The sequence below is a fragment of the Platalea leucorodia genome (genome assembly GCF_965183815.1).
Source record: "Platalea leucorodia genome assembly, chromosome: 4".
Lineage (NCBI taxonomy): Eukaryota > Metazoa > Chordata > Aves > Pelecaniformes > Threskiornithidae > Platalea > Platalea leucorodia.
Window position 1 is genome coordinate 23540483 of NC_138826.1, and position 17224 is coordinate 23557706.

General features: G+C 48.9%; 1 protein-coding gene across 1 annotated transcript in view; it reads right to left on the bottom strand.

The window, feature by feature from the left end:
• Positions 1-5193: 5193 nt before the first annotated feature.
• The window catches only part of PDLIM1 (PDZ and LIM domain 1), a 45447-nt gene continuing 33416 nt past the window's right edge, over positions 5194-17224 (bottom strand). The window contains exons 5-7 of the mRNA XM_082308806.1: positions 10643-10797; positions 7402-7519; positions 5194-5740 (exon numbers count right to left, since the gene is read on the bottom strand). Of these exons, the coding sequence (XP_082164932.1) occupies positions 5554-5740; positions 7402-7519; positions 10643-10797 (460 nt within the window). The 3' untranslated portion in view covers positions 5194-5553. The remainder of the gene's footprint in view (positions 5741-7401; positions 7520-10642; positions 10798-17224) is intronic.

Consider the following 17224-nt stretch of genomic DNA (forward strand, 5'->3'; position numbering starts at 1 on the left):
GCATGTGGAGGGAGCTAAGGGTACTGGAAGGGGAAAGTGCAGAATGTCTCTGTGAGTTTGTGGGTGACCGAGGAGTACTTTCTGGGAAGGGAGGGTTTGAGACTACAGTGGAGCAGAAAAGACAGGTGAAGGATATTACTTGCATATGTAGCCTCTAAGAGCCAGCTGTAAGCAATGATTTTCAACTTGGGCATTAAGTGGCTTTTAAACTTTCAATTCTGCTTTGTGAAAATGTCATCTACGTGCAATTAGAAGCTGCAGTCATGGAATTGCAGTTGGAGCTGTCACAGTTGCAGTTGTGCTAGTTATGCCAAGGCATAGGTAACTTGGAATAAAATAAAATCCTACCTAATGTATCAGACTTTGGAAACTAGTTTCCAGTCACTTTATGATCATTCTTACTCTCCATAGAGAGTAATGTTAGCCTGATTTAGAGAAAGTTATTTTATATTAGTGAGAGATGTTTATCCGTACCTCTATAAGGGAACAAATAAATCTGTTAATGAGTAGGCTGGCTTTGACCTTTGCCTGTTGAAAGCCCTGTCTTGTTTCTAATTGCTGGAGACAAAAGTTTCTAAGTTTTCTGCCCAGTTACTTATTAGCCTGAATAATGCAAAGTCCAACATGTGCTGTCTCCACGTGTTACTTATATTTGCTGGGCTACTATGCTAGTCTCCTTCGTGCATTGTTTTATGCTAGCGAAGACCTACTACAAGATTTAAGAGTAAATGATGTATCTACAAAAGTATCTAAGTGGAATAATTGTAAAAGTTTTAATAATAACTGACATAACTGCTTCCATGCGGGCTTACCTAACTTCTGAAGACTGATTTACCCTGCTCAGCCTGCACAGCTACCTGAATGTCACTGCAGAGCAATATGGTGGAAAATAAAAATGAACAAGAGTTTCTATCCCATAGCCAGCACAGCTAGGATTTAATAATAATTTAATAATAATTACTGCCTTCCTAAAAATGCATAAACTGGCACTAATACTAATGGTAGCATTAGTGAAAAGTGGTCACTGTTTAGCAATGTGTGGAGCTTGATGTTATTTAGAGAGACTGCAGATCTGTAGCTGTTTTTCTAGCCTACCTTCAAAAAGTGAAAGCAATGCATTTTTTGCTTGCTGCCAGAGGAGCCCATCTCTCTGTCCCCCCCCCCCTTTTTTTTTTGGCTCCCAAAGTACTGTGAATGTTGTTGATCAAAGCAAGCCCAGTACCTTCTTGGCATGACCTTGCATGTCTTATTCCTGCAGTTGAGAGTAATGTTCACGCTTGCTATCCGCCTGAACTATGAAGGGGCAGTCCAGTATTTGTGCCCTTAATGCCCAGGGGCAAAGCCTGGGGCACGCTGTGAGGGATGCTGGTGTTTGTTTCAAAAAGCCATCTTCCTTTGTACAGATGGGGGGAGATCAGAAGCAAATGCAGTAATGACAACGTGAGGAGGGTTGGGGTGAGGGGGGTGACTGGTGCTAACATTTTTAAATTGTTCTAGGTGAAATAACATCCCCTTGATATTGTCCATTAAAGGGAAAAAATATTTCAGTAGATAGAAGACAAATCCTTGAAGCATAGATTTGTCGTGGTGACTTGGAAGCGGTGCTCTTGCCCCATGCTGCACCCAGGTATGCTCAGTTGTTGTTCCTCCTGTTGGGGGTGTCTGTGGATGTTTGAGTTGTTGAGACCAAATGTATGGACAGAAAGATGGGGTCTCAGCTTGCTTGTGTGTTGCTACTGTGTGTCTATATGCACGTTTCTCTTTTTTTTCTTTTTTAAATCTGGCAAGCAACTCATATTCTTTGCCAGGGAGAGCTGGGGAGAGGCTGCTCATGGTTTTTCCAGGGATGACAAGAAAATGTGTGGTAAACCTATCTCACATGTTAGAATCTATTCAATGGCATTTCACCAGTACTCGAATGCACTCCGCACATACCATCATTCAGGTATTTTTACTTACCTGCCTAGCAAAGATGATGTTTGAGCTGCCAAGACCCCACCTTGACAACAGTCACAGGGTTGCCATTAGCAAATGAAACTTAAATGTGCAAGCCGGAGCAACTGCCCATGCTGCTCAGTGCTGAGGGGAGTGTGGTGGTGATGGGGTGGGGTGGGGTGGGAGGAGGAGACAATGAGAGGTCTGTCTTGATGATGCTGTTTGTTTGTTTTTAACCCTTTTCTATCTGCTTTATCTCCTGGGGGCCAGCTCTGTTGAGTCACTGCCAGCAGTGGGGTCTTTTCAGCTGTGTAAAAACTGTGGTTTTTAAAAGTAGTGATTTGTGTTCTCGGCTTGGAAGGGAGGTGTGCTCCTTCATCCCACGCAAGCTCTCCTCTCCAGCCTGCCGTGGCCCATGGCTCATGCTGTGCTCCCCGGCTTTCCACTCCAGGCTGAGCTTGGCACCCCGTGCCGCCGGGCTCCCACAAGCCAACAGGGAGCAGCAGTACACAACCCCCGTCTGCTGCACAAGGAGGAATGGGAGATGTGGGGTGGCAGGGAGAGGCCACAGCCAGAAACCCAAGTAATCTGTATTAAAAATGACAGGTTGTGCTTTGTGCTGTGCTGCACACCTACGTGAGACGGTCGCTCTTTGGCAGGATGCTAGCTCACTTAAAAACTGCCTGACACTCTCCAATAGGAACCTTTTACACATTATCTTACATTATTGCTAACTTCTGGAGCAGGCGGCTCAGTGTGGTTGCAGGCGTGACCCCATTTAACCTATTTTGTTATTGTTGACAAACTCCAGATGCCAACTGTTAAACTCCAGAGGAATTTGGAAAGTCAGACTACAGTGAACACTGCAGTTGCCAAATATTTTGTCCTACATTCTTTTTTCAGCAAGCTACAGCAGAGAGTGATGGAAGTCCTCCCCAAGTAACGATGTGAATTGCCTCGCTAGCCTGTTCTCATAGTAATAAATTGGATCAACACTGGTATCTGCATTAGAAGCCTACACCTCCAGAGCTATCCCACAAACGTTTTGTAGTTCCCGGCACCCCGCACAATCAGTGTTTTCCCAGCAGTGCTGCCAGGCTTCACTGCAGGGGCTCGGCCTGGGCGATAAAGCACACAGCCCTGGACAAAGCAGAGCTTGTGGTCTGTTTGCAGCGCGGGGCCGGGGTGGGGAGGGCAGGGGAAATGCCAGGCATGGTTCAGGCTCTTCCGTCCTGACCCCCTGACGCAAGAGCAAGCTCGTGAGGTTATCTGGAATGAGCCACGTTTTGGTGATGGACGTTTGTACAGTATGAAAACAGTTGGTGACTTTGCACACGCTGGAGGGCTCAGCCCACACCCTGGCGTTGGGGTGCAGCACACTAGATGGCCCCAGCGGCCAGCATTTTCTTCCCACAAGGCAAGCAGCCAGCCAGGGGTGGCGGGCAGCCAGGAGCCCCCAGCCTGCTGAGAAAGTGTGCAGCACGGAGCGTGCAGTGCTGGGAGCAGCCATGGTTCCACACCAGGGCAGGGCCTGAGCACCGATCTGAGATGCGGCCAGAGCAATCTGTTCCTACGGGTTTACTCCTTCAGCCCTTTTTGGCTTTTTGTCCAGTGCAGCCTGCCTGCACCTGCCAGCGCTGCAGCACAGAGGGAAATGCGCTGCGGAGGGGAAAGAATTAACCCCCATTAGCAGCAGCGAGGGGAGATGCCACCCCAGCAGGCCAAAAAACCCACTCTCACCCTGAAAAATAAAGCTGCTTGTGCTAGCATCTGGAGTTTGCGCAGGTCGGTGTGCAGGCATGTGCCGGCAGCACAGAGAAGGCAGGCTTTTCCCAGGGATGAGCTGGACAAGGAGTTTGCTGGTTGAGCTATGCCATCCTAGCTTGCCACTGCCCATAGAAGGAGCCTGAGGGGATGAGCTAAAATTAGCTGGGTCGGTGAATTAGTCCCCTCCCAAACCTGCCAAAAAGCTGTACAGTTGAGCTGGACAGTGGGAGGCTTATAATCTTGGTGCCAGGTCAGCTTTACCTTAGATAAGGATTTGGTTTTGGGTTGTGTTTTGGTTTGGTTTTGTTGGGTCTTTTGGCTTTTTTTTTTTTGCAAGGCAGCTGTGCTGTGGTGTGATTCATCGTGAAGGAGAGGAAACATGGGGCGCAGCAGTAAAGCGTTGCTGGAGATGGCCAGGACTTTCCAGGACAGGCGCATGACCCTGTCCATAGCTGTTGCAGATGCACCCACTAATCCCAGGGGTGGAGGCGGCCCTGTGCCTGCCAGAGAGAGACTGTATGCAGCTACAAACCCTTCTGTTTTCAACCTCCGGCAATTTGTTTTAAAGCAAAGATGACACTACATCTTAGAAACCATTTATTTTTACACCAGAAGAACAGCCATTATCTCATTCAGAAGTGTGAGCAGAGAAGTAACTTCACCGCAGACCAGCTTTTTGCTATACATGGGTGGAGGCACCGTTGCTCGGGCACCATCAGCCCCTCATCCAGTGCACATGGGGCATGTGCCCCCCTCCCCACACCAACCCCAAAGGCACCCTCCAGCAGCCATGCATGTCTGGTGGCACGGGGAGCCGGGCGACGCCTCTGGCAGCCACACGGGGCCTTGCACAGGGACTGTCCCAAATGTCTGCAGACAGAAACAACCATGGCCATGGGGTCTGCCCTGGGTTGGAGCAGGGGTGTGTGGTGGTGAGACTCACCCTGACCAACCTATACCCAGCCCCGAGCCTGCGGTGCGGGGGCGGGAGCCGGCACAGAATGGACAGGGACAGATGGAACAGGGACAGGGACTATGGCCACTCAAACCTTTCCCTCTTTGCTCCAGGACTCCCTGGTTTCCAGCAAGCATCAAGTGGACATTTTTTCATAGAGCTCAGTTTGTGACTGTGGGGAACGGAGGGGCGCCTGCGTGATGCAGTAACGGAAAGCATTGATGTGCCCAGTCCCGTCATCGTGAAGCAGTGCTGGACCCAGAGGATCCAGCTATCAGCTGCCTTGCACCAGGGACAGGCCACCAGTGCCAGCTATGGTCTGTGGCTTGGCTGTGCCCACCTGGCCCTTGCTGGATGCCAGCAGGCATCTGCTAACAGCAGCTGGGCAGCATGCGAGACTAGTTTGACTCAATTTTGTAATTCCCTCCCACTGTTCTCCAGGGTAAACACAGCCATGCACACTGGGCACCTATTCTGCTGCCCCGGGAACTCTGGTCCAGTGCAGAGGGATACCAGGAGAAAGCAGACACATCTGCCTTGTGGATTCACCCCGTTTATTGAATGCAAGCAGAAGGCAAATAACTGGGACACAGAAGAGTTGTAATCTGACTTTGGCCTCGGATTTTTCTGTGCAATTGACAGCACAAAGGAGGAGAAAAAAAAATAATTCTGTGTATTAAAAAAACCCAAACAGTGAAAGAGGAGACGAAAAGAATGTTGAACAATTAGTGACATCTCATGTGAACAGATGGAGGATTAATAATGGCAAGGAAATTCAAAGCCATGCCTAGCATTCCTTATTGCAAACAAGATTCAGCAGGGGGGCAGGGACAATGCTTTCCAAGGAAAAGCAGCAGAGGAGAAACCATCCACACTGGCTTTGTGAGCAGCGCAGTTTACTTTGGGAAGACGGTGACCACCTCATAGCCCTCTGGGGGAACCACCCGCTCCCGGGCGTGCTTCTCGCAGTAGATTTGGTCTTCCACAAAGAAGTGTCCTTTCTGCTTGAGGTTGGTGCCGCAGTCACTGCACACATAGCACTCGGGGTGACGCTGTTTGTCCCGGATCTTCACAAACACCCCTCTGGGGAAGGAACCAGCACCTCTCAGCGCCAGGCACCCACTGCTGCCTCCCTCTTTCCCAGCCACCTCCCACCCAGCCCAGACCCACACCAGCGCTGAAGGTGGACAATTTTCTCCTGCTCCCAACAAGTCAAAATATGGGCCCTACCTCTGGTCAGGCAGATGTTAACAGCACTTTTAGAGTCCAACATGTGCCAGCATGGGAGCCCTCCTCTGCAGAGTGTTTCCTAGCATTGGCCTGCCTAAGTTTCACGGGGACTTTCCTATCACCTGTGGTGGCAAGAATCACTGTGATGGCATCTTCGGCTGATGGCTGGAGACAGCGCAACAGCCTTCAAATGCCCAGGATCGAATGACAGGCATTGGCTTGACCATCTGGGGGAGCAAAATCCAGGTCCAAACCAACTGGATTGCAGAACAAATCCAGAAATGACTGCCACCACCAACTGAGGGGGATGAAGGCTGCACAGCCAGCCACTGCCCTTTTTTGCTAGTGATGGATGTGCCAGGTATATATGGGAGAAGCACAGAGACAAGATCCTGGCTCTGATCTCAGACGCTGCTGCTCGGGAGCTTCAGTGAATGGATACAGCCAAATGTGGGCCAGCTCTTACTGGAAAATTTCATAGCTTAGCCTGGCAGATGAGGAGGAGAACTACATAGCAACTCGTTAACTACCACCAGCAGCAACACAACAATTTGCCAGGAGTATCATTTTGTTCCAGCAGCCATCTATATTTTCCATAATTCATTAGCTTTTAGTGCTATTCATAGCCTTGTGCTTTCTCTCTAGAGCTACCCAGCTGGTAGAATAATTGTAGGGTTTGTCTTTGATTCATATTTTACAGGCTAGGATTGCCTCTGTAATGACTCTGCCAGTCCTTAGTGCTCCAGGCATGCCAGGACCATGCAATCACAGTGTACTTCGTCTCAGCAACAATCTGATAGCCTGGGAGAAATCTGAATTCTTCCATGACAATGCAGGTGGGCTACTAGCACTTGCCTGCTGGAGTCAACTGGTAAGCTAAGGGGGTTGTAGGGAAGAATTTGTGGTTGAGAAACTGAATGGTGAATCAAAGGTGTGGGTTGGGTCCCCTGTGCTGTCACACTTATGGTACAGCAGCTCTGTATCAAACTCATGCCCCTGCTGTGCTGGAAGTTGGATATACCCACATGAAGACAACTAAATTATGTCTGCGTAGACACAGCAGAGGTGTGTGATCTTAGAGCAGAGTGGGGAGGGGAATGCAGCTTTCCCAGTCCACATTGCCTCTGACCACCAGGGCAAGTCCCCACTCCACGGCTGGGAGTGCCAAGATATGAGTATCATTAAATACACTGGCCCTGAATGGAAAGGTAATTTGGTTTCTGGGTGCTGTAAACAGATTTCAGGTAGGAAGCAAAACACTGCAGCAACTGTCTCACAGGGACTTGCTTTGGTTTCTATCGATATGGATCTGCAGAGGGAAACCCAACTCCTCCCTCACTGCAGGGAACTGCAGAATTAGCATTATCAAAGCTGGTGAGAATAAACGTGCCCTGAGCTGGCTCCTGGATGCACTGGATGTGGGTAGGTGGTGTTTCGGGTGCAGCGCCTCAGCCCCTTGCACAGGCATGGGATGCTCAGCCACGGCCTGCAACCCCAGGTACAGGCTTACTTACACAATGCCAGATCCACACTTCTCACACATGGGCAGCTTCTGGGCATTCCCAATCGACGAGGCCACCTTTGTGGTGGGGGCTTTGACACTCCTAAATCCAGATGGTTTGGTAGGGTCTCCTGGGGGGTGGAAGGAGAGTGCTTCAGAGCATGTGAGATGCGTGGCTCTAGGCTCTTCCTCCCAAGCAGATGCTCTGCTAGGGAGGGGTGATGTTCTTTAACCCCAGATCTGAGGCAGGGATACATGCATGGAAAGTGGGGGGGGGATTTAGGGTGTGTGGTGAGGAGAGAGAGAAGGGACACAGCTGAACCTGGCCCTGGAAACCTGAGGGCCTGAAGACTGTGGGCAGTCAGACGAGACGATACTGTCTCTTCTCATCTTGAAAGCCTATCAGACTTTAGCTGCTGTGTCTCGCATGCACAGATGCACAAAGCAAAGCAAAGCCTCAGCCCCAGCCTTGGCAGCACCAGAGTCTGCCTGTTGTGTCCTGATCACACACACAGGGTCAAGCTGATCGCCGGATTTGGGCTCAGAAAGAGGAGGTGGGTGTCCTGGCAGACTAGGGAGGACTGTCAAAGTCCTTTTCCAGTCTGCTGTCTGGTGTACAGTGGGACTGGCTCCCCCAAGACTCCTGGAAGAGTTGGTTAACAAACTCCTTGCTGTGGCAGGACCCTGGGACACTGGGGATAACCTTGTGCTCTCCTGCCGCTGCGTAGCATGCTCCAGGGACAGCATCTCCCTAGTGCAACCTCTCTGGGGCAGGGATGTCCTGCAGGTCCTTCACAGGAGACATCTGCTGACCTGGATGCCTACAACAGCAGTGGATCCTAGATGCAGGATACACAGCAAGTCTTTCTTTACATATCTGCAGTGAAAAAGGAGCCTCTTCTTACAAAATGGCACCATTGATATGACTAGTCCTATCTATATGACTTTTGCAAGAGGTTCAATAGCAGGCAACAAGGGAAAGACGGCTGCAGAGACTCTCACAATGTTTCACCAGAAACAGAGGGGGGTCGATGGGCAGACCCGTGCCACCTCGGACTAGGAGGGATGCTGATAAAACCCTTCTGACTAATGTCAAGCCAAGAGCACACTGCACCGGTTGTTCCTGGTGTAAGGGAAGGACAAACTCTCCAAAGGCACACCCTGGTGACCAGCAAGGTCAGGCACATGTCACAGTCCAGGGCAGCACCACTGACAGAAGAGCTGAGGGGAAAAGCTGGGGAACTGCCCACTGCACCTCCCTGTCACCCAGCCAAGCACAGAGAACAGCCCAAGTGCCACTGCTCACCCGTGGGGCGGGTGACACTGCGCTGCTTTGCCTCTGGGGCAGCCTTCAGCTCAGAGGTTTGTACCCAGCTCTGTGCAGAGATGCTGGTCCCTCCAAACACAGCAGGAAGCACCTGGCCTCTGACAGAATACCGCAAGTGACCCTTGCTGGGAAGGAACCGGCAGCAACCACATTTTCAGGCTCTTCTCTATCACTGCTGCTCATTCCCTCTGCCTCAAACAGCACTTCGCTCACATCAAAAACATCATTGACAGCATGTTTTTAAATCTCTCTAAAGGAATGAGCTTAATCAAATACCCACAGGAAACATAACCTGTTCTGCCCTGCAAAACACCCTCCACCTAAGAGCGCAGGGTCAGGTCTAAACACAGACCAGCCGTGGTGCTTCCACACACCAGCACCCACACACAGACCCCGTGTCCGGGGCCAGGCTCTCAGCTGGTGTAAGCCAGCACAGCCGATGCAGTCAGCGATGCCCTGAGGGACTTGTCCCAGCTGAGGAGATAGCTCCCTGCTGCTACTCACAAGCCACTGCCTGAAGGCAGGCTTGGAGAAGCAGCCAACAAACATGCTATTTATCTGCTGTTTATCGCTGCAGACATGAGCTGACTCAGCAGCAGTGGTGTTTGAGCCCGGCCGAGCAGCGCGGCAGGCCGGGGCACTGTCTCCTCGGGGACAGACATTCCTTTGGGGCTGCATAACCTCCGAGCCCTGCTCTGCATGGGTGATTATCAGCTCACGGTGGAGCAATGCCAAAGCCTATCCTGGCCTGTGATCGGGCAGGCAAACCTTGTGCCAGAGAATCCCAATAATGCTGCAAATAAATCTTCAAAGAAAAAGATAAAATAGAGTGGGTTTTGCTTCTTATCTTCTTCAGCACTACTAAGCACAGAGGAGGACCTTGGATGCGAGAGAAGTCACGGTTACTCCAGTCCCTTCCATGCAGGAGCTGAACCCTGAAGGGCAAGTTGCAAACACTCAATATTTAAGAGATGCTTTCAGGTAGGTATTTTAACAGCATATTAAAGACTACAAAATCCTGGTTTCTTTCTTCCTATTGTTTCCTTATTTCCTTCATTTTGCTCTTTCCTTACAGATCCCTCAGACTTACCAGCACTTGGCTGATCTGTTTCCCTTTGTGGCAAATATCTCAGCAACAGGCTTTTGTTGGATGAAACTGAATGTTCCACTGCCAAGCTAATAACACAAAAGACAAAGTCTCAACTGGCCTAAGGAAAAAAAAGTCATTCTTGGAATTCTTTTCCTATTTATTTGTTTAATTTATTTTATTCAAGGGGAGAAGAGCGTATGATTTGGCCCCCACCTAAGTTAACTGGCTTTTTTATCTTAAAGTCTATAGCCCTGAACCACACAAGTCCAGATGTCAGCTCAAGAATGCCAAGCAGAGCGAAGTTTCAGAGATTAAAAGCTATGAACTGCTCACTGTAACCCAGCCTCCATATTTTTACATTCAGCTGCAAAAGTGGATCCTTTTTCTTGTGTAGAGGGATGGAGATCAGAACCTTTAAGACTCACTGAAGAGTGCTGTATCTTGTGGTACCATTCAAAGTCTTGAATCTAAGATGGTCTTTAATCAGTGAATATTATCTTAAAGGGCAAAACCTTAGAAAGTAGAGTTTTTGCAACTTTTAAAATTCCTTCTTGACAACTGAATGGTGTAGGGATTTATTTCTTGAGCACTCACTCAATGAGTAAGCAACAATACGGGCCCATAGACACTGAAACTAATCAAGGAGAGGAAATTTAGGAGTAAAGCTAGTGAAAGGGTCTGTTTCTGTGGAAGCCATCTACACACGCTACCTTGAACAATCACCAGCTAAGGAAGAAGGAAAACAAAGTTTTAGATGTTACTCTTAAACACTGTACACAGCCCAAGGAATGGCAAAAGGGAAAACACACTCAAATTAGGCGTGTAGTGAGTGCTTACCTTTCTCTTCTGACTCCAAAATCTCTTGCAACACGAGGAAGGAAGCAGATTGTCTGGGTGGCTCATTTGACTCTTGATTCTCCTGGAGCATCTTGTAAACCTCAGATTCTCTGTCGATGACAATGCCGCCTGGGGGCTGGTTATGCTGAGCTAAACTGTGGAAGGAACAGAGAATACGCTTGTTGAATTGCTGAAAACTAAAGCCAGGTCCTTCAGCAAAATTGTCACAATGCATCATATGAACATGAAGAATGAACATGCAAAACAAACATAAAACAGGACGCCATAGAACACAGAGGTGCTAGATGTGCTCGCACAAAACAGCTGCAGCCCGGGCGGGATCCAAATGCTGGGCTATCCGTGTACGCCACTGTCAACAGGTTCTCACCGACCACCTCCAGCCAGTCCCCAAGTGTTCTTCCTGCATCGCAAGTACTATATACTCCAGAAACTAAAACTTTCTGCCCAGGAAATCACTGCTCTGTTCTTCCTGCATCGCAAGTACTATATACTCCAGAAACTAAAACTTTCTGCCCAGGAAATCACTGCTCTGTTAATAGGAAAATAAAGAACTCGTACTGGGATAGGGATCCCACATGGTAGCTGTGCCATCTATGCATTTTCCTTGCATGCATAAATTACCTTAGACTGCTACCTTACACCACTGTGAATCTCAAATTAAGTAAAGTTTATTCCATTAAAATGAAATCTTTGCAAATACACTACAAATTGGTCCTAAAGGCCACCTTCACAAAGTAACAGCTGTAGGATCTAACTAAAAGATCCTCTGATTGCAATAATTTAATTTGGTTTTCAAGTGAGTGTTATTTCCATTTTATAGGTGGAGACTCTGAGCCACAGCCCATTTACAGCATTTAACTAAGGTTAATGAGCAGGTTAAGGGCGGAGGACATTTCTGCCTGCTGAGACTAAGCCTTTCTTTCAGCTGCCTCCTGAGGCACTGCGGCTGCCACTCACATCACCAGGGACTTGCACCTCAGCCTAGAGCCCGAGGTGCTTCAGGGGCAGCTTTTCACAGTGCACGGTGGCTGAAAGGGTGGTCATCATTGTGCCACTGGAAGGGTCTTTAGGGGGAAAAAAAAGAGGCTGGAAGCAGTACCTAGGATGTTCTCCACATCCACTGGGTACAGGGTAAACTATGGGCTTAAAACTGCAGGAGGATATTCGGAATATCCCTTGGGAAAAGCCTTCCAAAAGACAGATGCTGAAATACCAGAGGAGATTGACGTGGACTGGTGAGCAACCTCCATACGAAAGGATTTAAAAAGAGTCTGGGCAAATATCCACTGGGAATGATTTAAATCAATGGTTTAAATTGACCAAATGCTGGGCTAGGTGATGGACTAAATGACACAGGACGTTCCTGCCTGCCTTGTATTCTGTGGCTGGAATAAAACATCTCTGGAAAAATGACACAACTGACAAGTCTCCTCTGAGCTCAATTACATAACGCAGCCTTATAAATGTAAATGGTCTATTAGGTTTCACCATCCCTGCACCCTGTGATTGCCTGAAAAGTACATAAACATCCTGAAGTTCAGACTAAATTGCAGAGGGAAATCTTCTTCTTGAGGAGGCAACTGCATGCTTTCCATGCCAATGTGCAATTGAGTCATCTGGGAGTTACTCTACATAATAAACTCTTCAAGCATCAGAGGCAAAATCATAGCACGTGTTATAAAATGCTATTTCCATAGAAAGAATTTAATAAAATGTTTCCATCTTTAGTAATTTTCAGTGGAGCAGGAAGCACATTAGACTTGCAAGCAGTTGAACCCTTGAAGCCTGAATCTCATTTACTGAAGCCTCTCATTGAAAATCAAATAACGATGTGCCTTCTATTACACAGAAAATGTCCTAGGTTATCCCAAATGAATCCATGCTCCACATTACATTCATCTTATCTAAATTCATATACTCCCACCACTCTATCCACCCATAAAAACATTAGGCGAGAAGCCTGTCATTCATTGCAGTTTGCATACCAAGAATGTTTCACTAACATGCATTCAAAAACCAAAGGCTAAATCATCTTAAAGCGCGCTACAGTCAAACAACGCCATCACATTTCAACCATGCATTGTGACAGTGTGCAAAACATACAGCTCAGCTCTCCCAAGGTATGCACCCTGTAGATATACTTGCATACACAAGACTTCCAAAAGACTATAAAAAAACCCAACTCCTAGAATTTGTCCCAGCATAGTGAAATACTCAACTTGTCAGGACAGAAGGCTATGCTGCTTAAAGAAAAAAAAAACACCAAAAAGCACATGCATCTTTTGAATGGGCAAGGCCACAGGCATTGGAATTGTGCCTGCAGGATAATGAGTCTCCGTATGTCAGCTGATTTATGGCACCTCCTGTTACACAGGTACTTTATCTGCAGTAATCACCAGCAACTGGTGTCCTTTTCCACACACAGGAGTTCCCCGATGCAGAAACTTTGTAAGGGACAACTCCAACAACCTTTACTGGATTTCAGACTCACACAACCGTTAGTGGATTTCACTGCTTCTACGACGGGCAACTTGCAATGCTGGCTGAATAAGACTCGATCACTGAGCTTTGAAAATCGGCAAGAAAATGGTAATAAAAACCATAAAGACACAGCCTTGTACAGTGTCTTCAGAAAAAGCACAGTTTATTCTTTAGTAACGTCATTTTACTATTTTATGCTAGCACAGTTTGTAAAGTCTACAAGGACTTCAAAGCTGGGCTACAGGAAGGCCCAGTACTTGGAGCGCTCGCTTTTGCCATGAAACAATTGCTGACGCCTGGGGCTCCTTTGTCAATGTTATCAGCTGTCCGGACAGCACAGCCAGCCAGCAGAGCGTGACCGCTCCTGGCGTGCATGCTATCTACGAGCCAGAGCGGTGACTTACAGCAAGTAACTGTACTGACTAACAAGGCAGGGGTAAATCCACAGCCTCCCATTATCTGTTGGCTGCTGGCACACTGCAAAACTTGGCTGTGTGGGTCCATGGGTGAGGACGCCAACTTTTCTTCTTTGAAGCACGTTGTGCTCAGCCCAGGAGGAGACTGTGAGCAACCGAGGAGCTATGAGATCTGGCTGTGCCCTTTTGCTCTGTCCCACAGAGGCCATGGGACTGACCACCTCCCTGGACCACACGTCACACAGCTGCAAGCTGCTTGGACACATAGTGGGGTAACTCTGCTGAAGGTTCACATCTACTGAAACAACTCAGCCTTGATTGGAGCCCTCCTGTGAGATGGCTAAATGTGCTTTCTGCTTCACCCATCTCGATACTGAAGTCCTCCCTGTAAAACCCTGTGGGCTGTCATTTAGAGGCACAGGCCAGCTGGTTTCCAACTGCCACAAAGCAAACGCCAAAGAGCACCCAGGCCTTGTGATGCTGAGGCTCTCCACAGCTCCTGCAGACTTCAGAGCATGTTGAGCACCCTCTGCTCCTACAGGCAAAGAAGCAGTCCCAAGAGCAGCAACTTGTGCAGACAAGTGGGCAGGGGAGGGAACACAGACTGGGTCCTCCATGTGCCTGGTGCCTGCTCAGGCTGCTCCAAACTCATGAGTGTTATCAGCCAAAGATGGAGACCCATGGGGACCTGCTTCAGCCTGAAATAAAACACGCCCAGCACACGTCCATGGCCCAGCCCACAGCCAGTGAAACAAAAGCACAAGGACACGTGCGGCAGCACCTTCCAGTCGCAAACAACAACAGTTGCTTCAGTGCAGGAGAAACACCAGCTTTCAGGATAAAGCATCCTCCTGCCCTCAGCAAATCCATCTGCTGCAGGTGGCTCCTCCAGGAAAGCCACCGGCTGCTGTCAAGGCCCTGCTGCGCAGGTGCGCAGGGGGCAATGGACACACTGACAGGCTGAAATGATGTTTTGGTGCTTCCTGTGGTGTCGGACACAGACACAATGCAGAGAAAGCTCCTGTGAAAAGTCATGCACTAATGTCAGAAAGGTGAAATGTAAAAGCTGTTTCCTTGTGACCAGCCAATGGCATGAGCCACAGACAGGGACGAGGCATTCGTGTACACCGAGATGCGGATGAACGGATGCGCCGAGCCGGCCGCAGAGGCAGCAGGCCGGTTACCTGGGGAAATCGGGGCTAATGGAAGAGATCTGCCCCTGCAGGGAATCCATGATGTTGCTCTGCGAATAGAGCTGCAGGGGAGAATTGAACTGCACATGCAGCACTTTGAGTCCCGGCACCTCCACTTCCACGGGGCTGTTGGGGCAGACCTGGGCCACGTGCTTCAGCTGCTCTGGCCCCACTCGAACTTGGCTGGGGACGGAGGAGGTGCTGTGCCTCCGCTGCGGCAGCTCGGAGCTCTGCGCCTGCAGAGGGTTATAGACGGAGGCGAAGGGAGCCTGCATTGCGCTCGATGGCGATGGGCGCCTATGGGCCCATGCATTCACATGGGCAGTTTGAGTTGTGGTTGTTTGGGGGGTTCATTTGGGTTTTAGATTGTGGAATTGAGGGAAAAATGCAGAGGAGGAAGAAAGGAAAGAAGGAAGAAATTAATGAAGGGCTAAACCAAATACTCCAAGCGACACAAACAGTTGCAGAATACTGTCTGTTCCTTGTGCCGGAGGGACACACCACTGAATACATGACTTTATATTAAACGCTTTTGGCTAATGCTGTGGCTCTGGTCTCACATTCCAGGTGTGTCCATACAAAAACTAAAATGCATTCGCTCTACTGATGAGCAAATGCAGGGGTTGTAAAAGCAACGAAGACATGGCACAGCAGGGGTTTCACTATGAACGAGCTACCTGAGCACACACACATGGCCCCACTGTCCAGCCAAGGAATGCCACCTTCACTGCTGCCCTTCCCAAAGCTAGCCTGGGCACGCTACTGAGGGGCAATCTCACCTCTGATCCCAAAACAGATGTGCTTAGCAGTGGGGCTTCTCCCTGCCCTCCCTGCCTGCTTTGCGACACCAAATCCAGTGAAGATGTTCGCTGGTGTTTCTGTCTGTACCACAGCCCTGCATTTACATCACGCACCCTCTAAGGATGGACCATGAACCACGTCCCCACATCACCATGTGCAGTGGCAGGATCAGGCTGCTGGGTTCAGATAGGCTCTGTGTCTGCTGGGTGCAGGATGGGGATGCAGATAAATGCCAGGTAAACCCAGAGCAAGATTGGCCATGTACAAATAATTCGGCAAAACAGACAGCCAAGAATTTAAAGGCAGCTGGAAGGCTGTGTGAAGGGAGAACCTATACATCCTGTGCTTGTGCACTGGGGAGACCACAGTGGGTTTTTAATGGCAGGGTGAGGCCCCCCGGCTCCCACTGAAAAGCAGCAGCAATTCATTTGCTTTTGATGACTCTGTAAACAAAAGTGTATTAGCATCAAAGGTCTCATCCACAGTCCCCCCAGCATTCCTTTGCAACTTGCTGTATTTCAGCAAGAGAAGGACGAAAGTGATGCCATCTACTCCACAGGCAGCAGGGCTGGCAATGGACCTTCCTGCTAGGAGGTGAGCCACAGCACTAGAAGAAACCCACCTCTTTGCTGATCCCTGCAAGAAAAAGGGATCACCCACAAGTTTCCAGCCAAATATACCTGGCTTCCAGGGAGTGCTCTCACCTGGAGAGGACTCCAGACTAGACCAGAGGTGGTATCTGACTGCCAAATGGTCCCATCGGGTTAACACAAAGTCAGATTTCCCTTGTCCTTGCTCTGCCTTTGCTCAGCCCCTGAATGAGGCTGCTGCAGTCTACCAGAAGCAAATGAGGAACAAACATCTGTCACTTCATCTGCCAGCTGCAGCACTGTAACTCTGCCTAGAAGGGCCCATGCTGCAGATGGGGCTGCCAGTGCAAGAAGCCAGTTTCAGTCAGGGGCAAGTTTTCAGCCTTGTGTTAAACCACAATCTCAGGTCTTTGTGCCCTGCAAAAGCAGAGGCTGAAGTTACTTTTGTCTCCCCATTCACAAGTCAGGAATTTAGCAGAGTATCACCTAAAGCATTGGTCTTGCATCTTTCGTTGTAAAAGCGGCCAAAGTCTTCCCGGCAGTTTGGTACTGCTATACAGACACTTAGGGCAGTTAAACAGCTTGACCAACACAGCCGGAAAGATTTCAGAAAGCTCCTGGTTTATGCTTCCAATGAAAAAAAGAGGAACTTTGGACTTCTGGGATAAAGTAATGTCTCTGGTGAAGCTCAGATGCAACCACAAAAATCAATAGGCCCTTTTAAGGTTGGGACCTCTTCCAATCCCATACGCAAAATCACTCACACAGGTATGAATGTTTCAGCTACTTTTTAAAACTCCTGTGAAAAGCAAGGTTCAATAATAAAAAATAGAAAGATCCAAACTTAGGCAGAGCCTGTCAATGAATCCCAGGACAGCCAGGAACGGGGACGTGTGTGCTTCCTGCGCTAGCTGGTACCCTTCCTGCCCAGCATTGCCCGCAAAGCCAGCACAAAACGCTATCTCTACAAAGTGCTCGTAACAAGCTATCATCAGGCACCTGTTCAGACCAGCAGGCTGGTATGTCATGCTGAACGCACGCGGAAACTGCGTCGGTCTCTGCTAAACAAAGAAACACAAT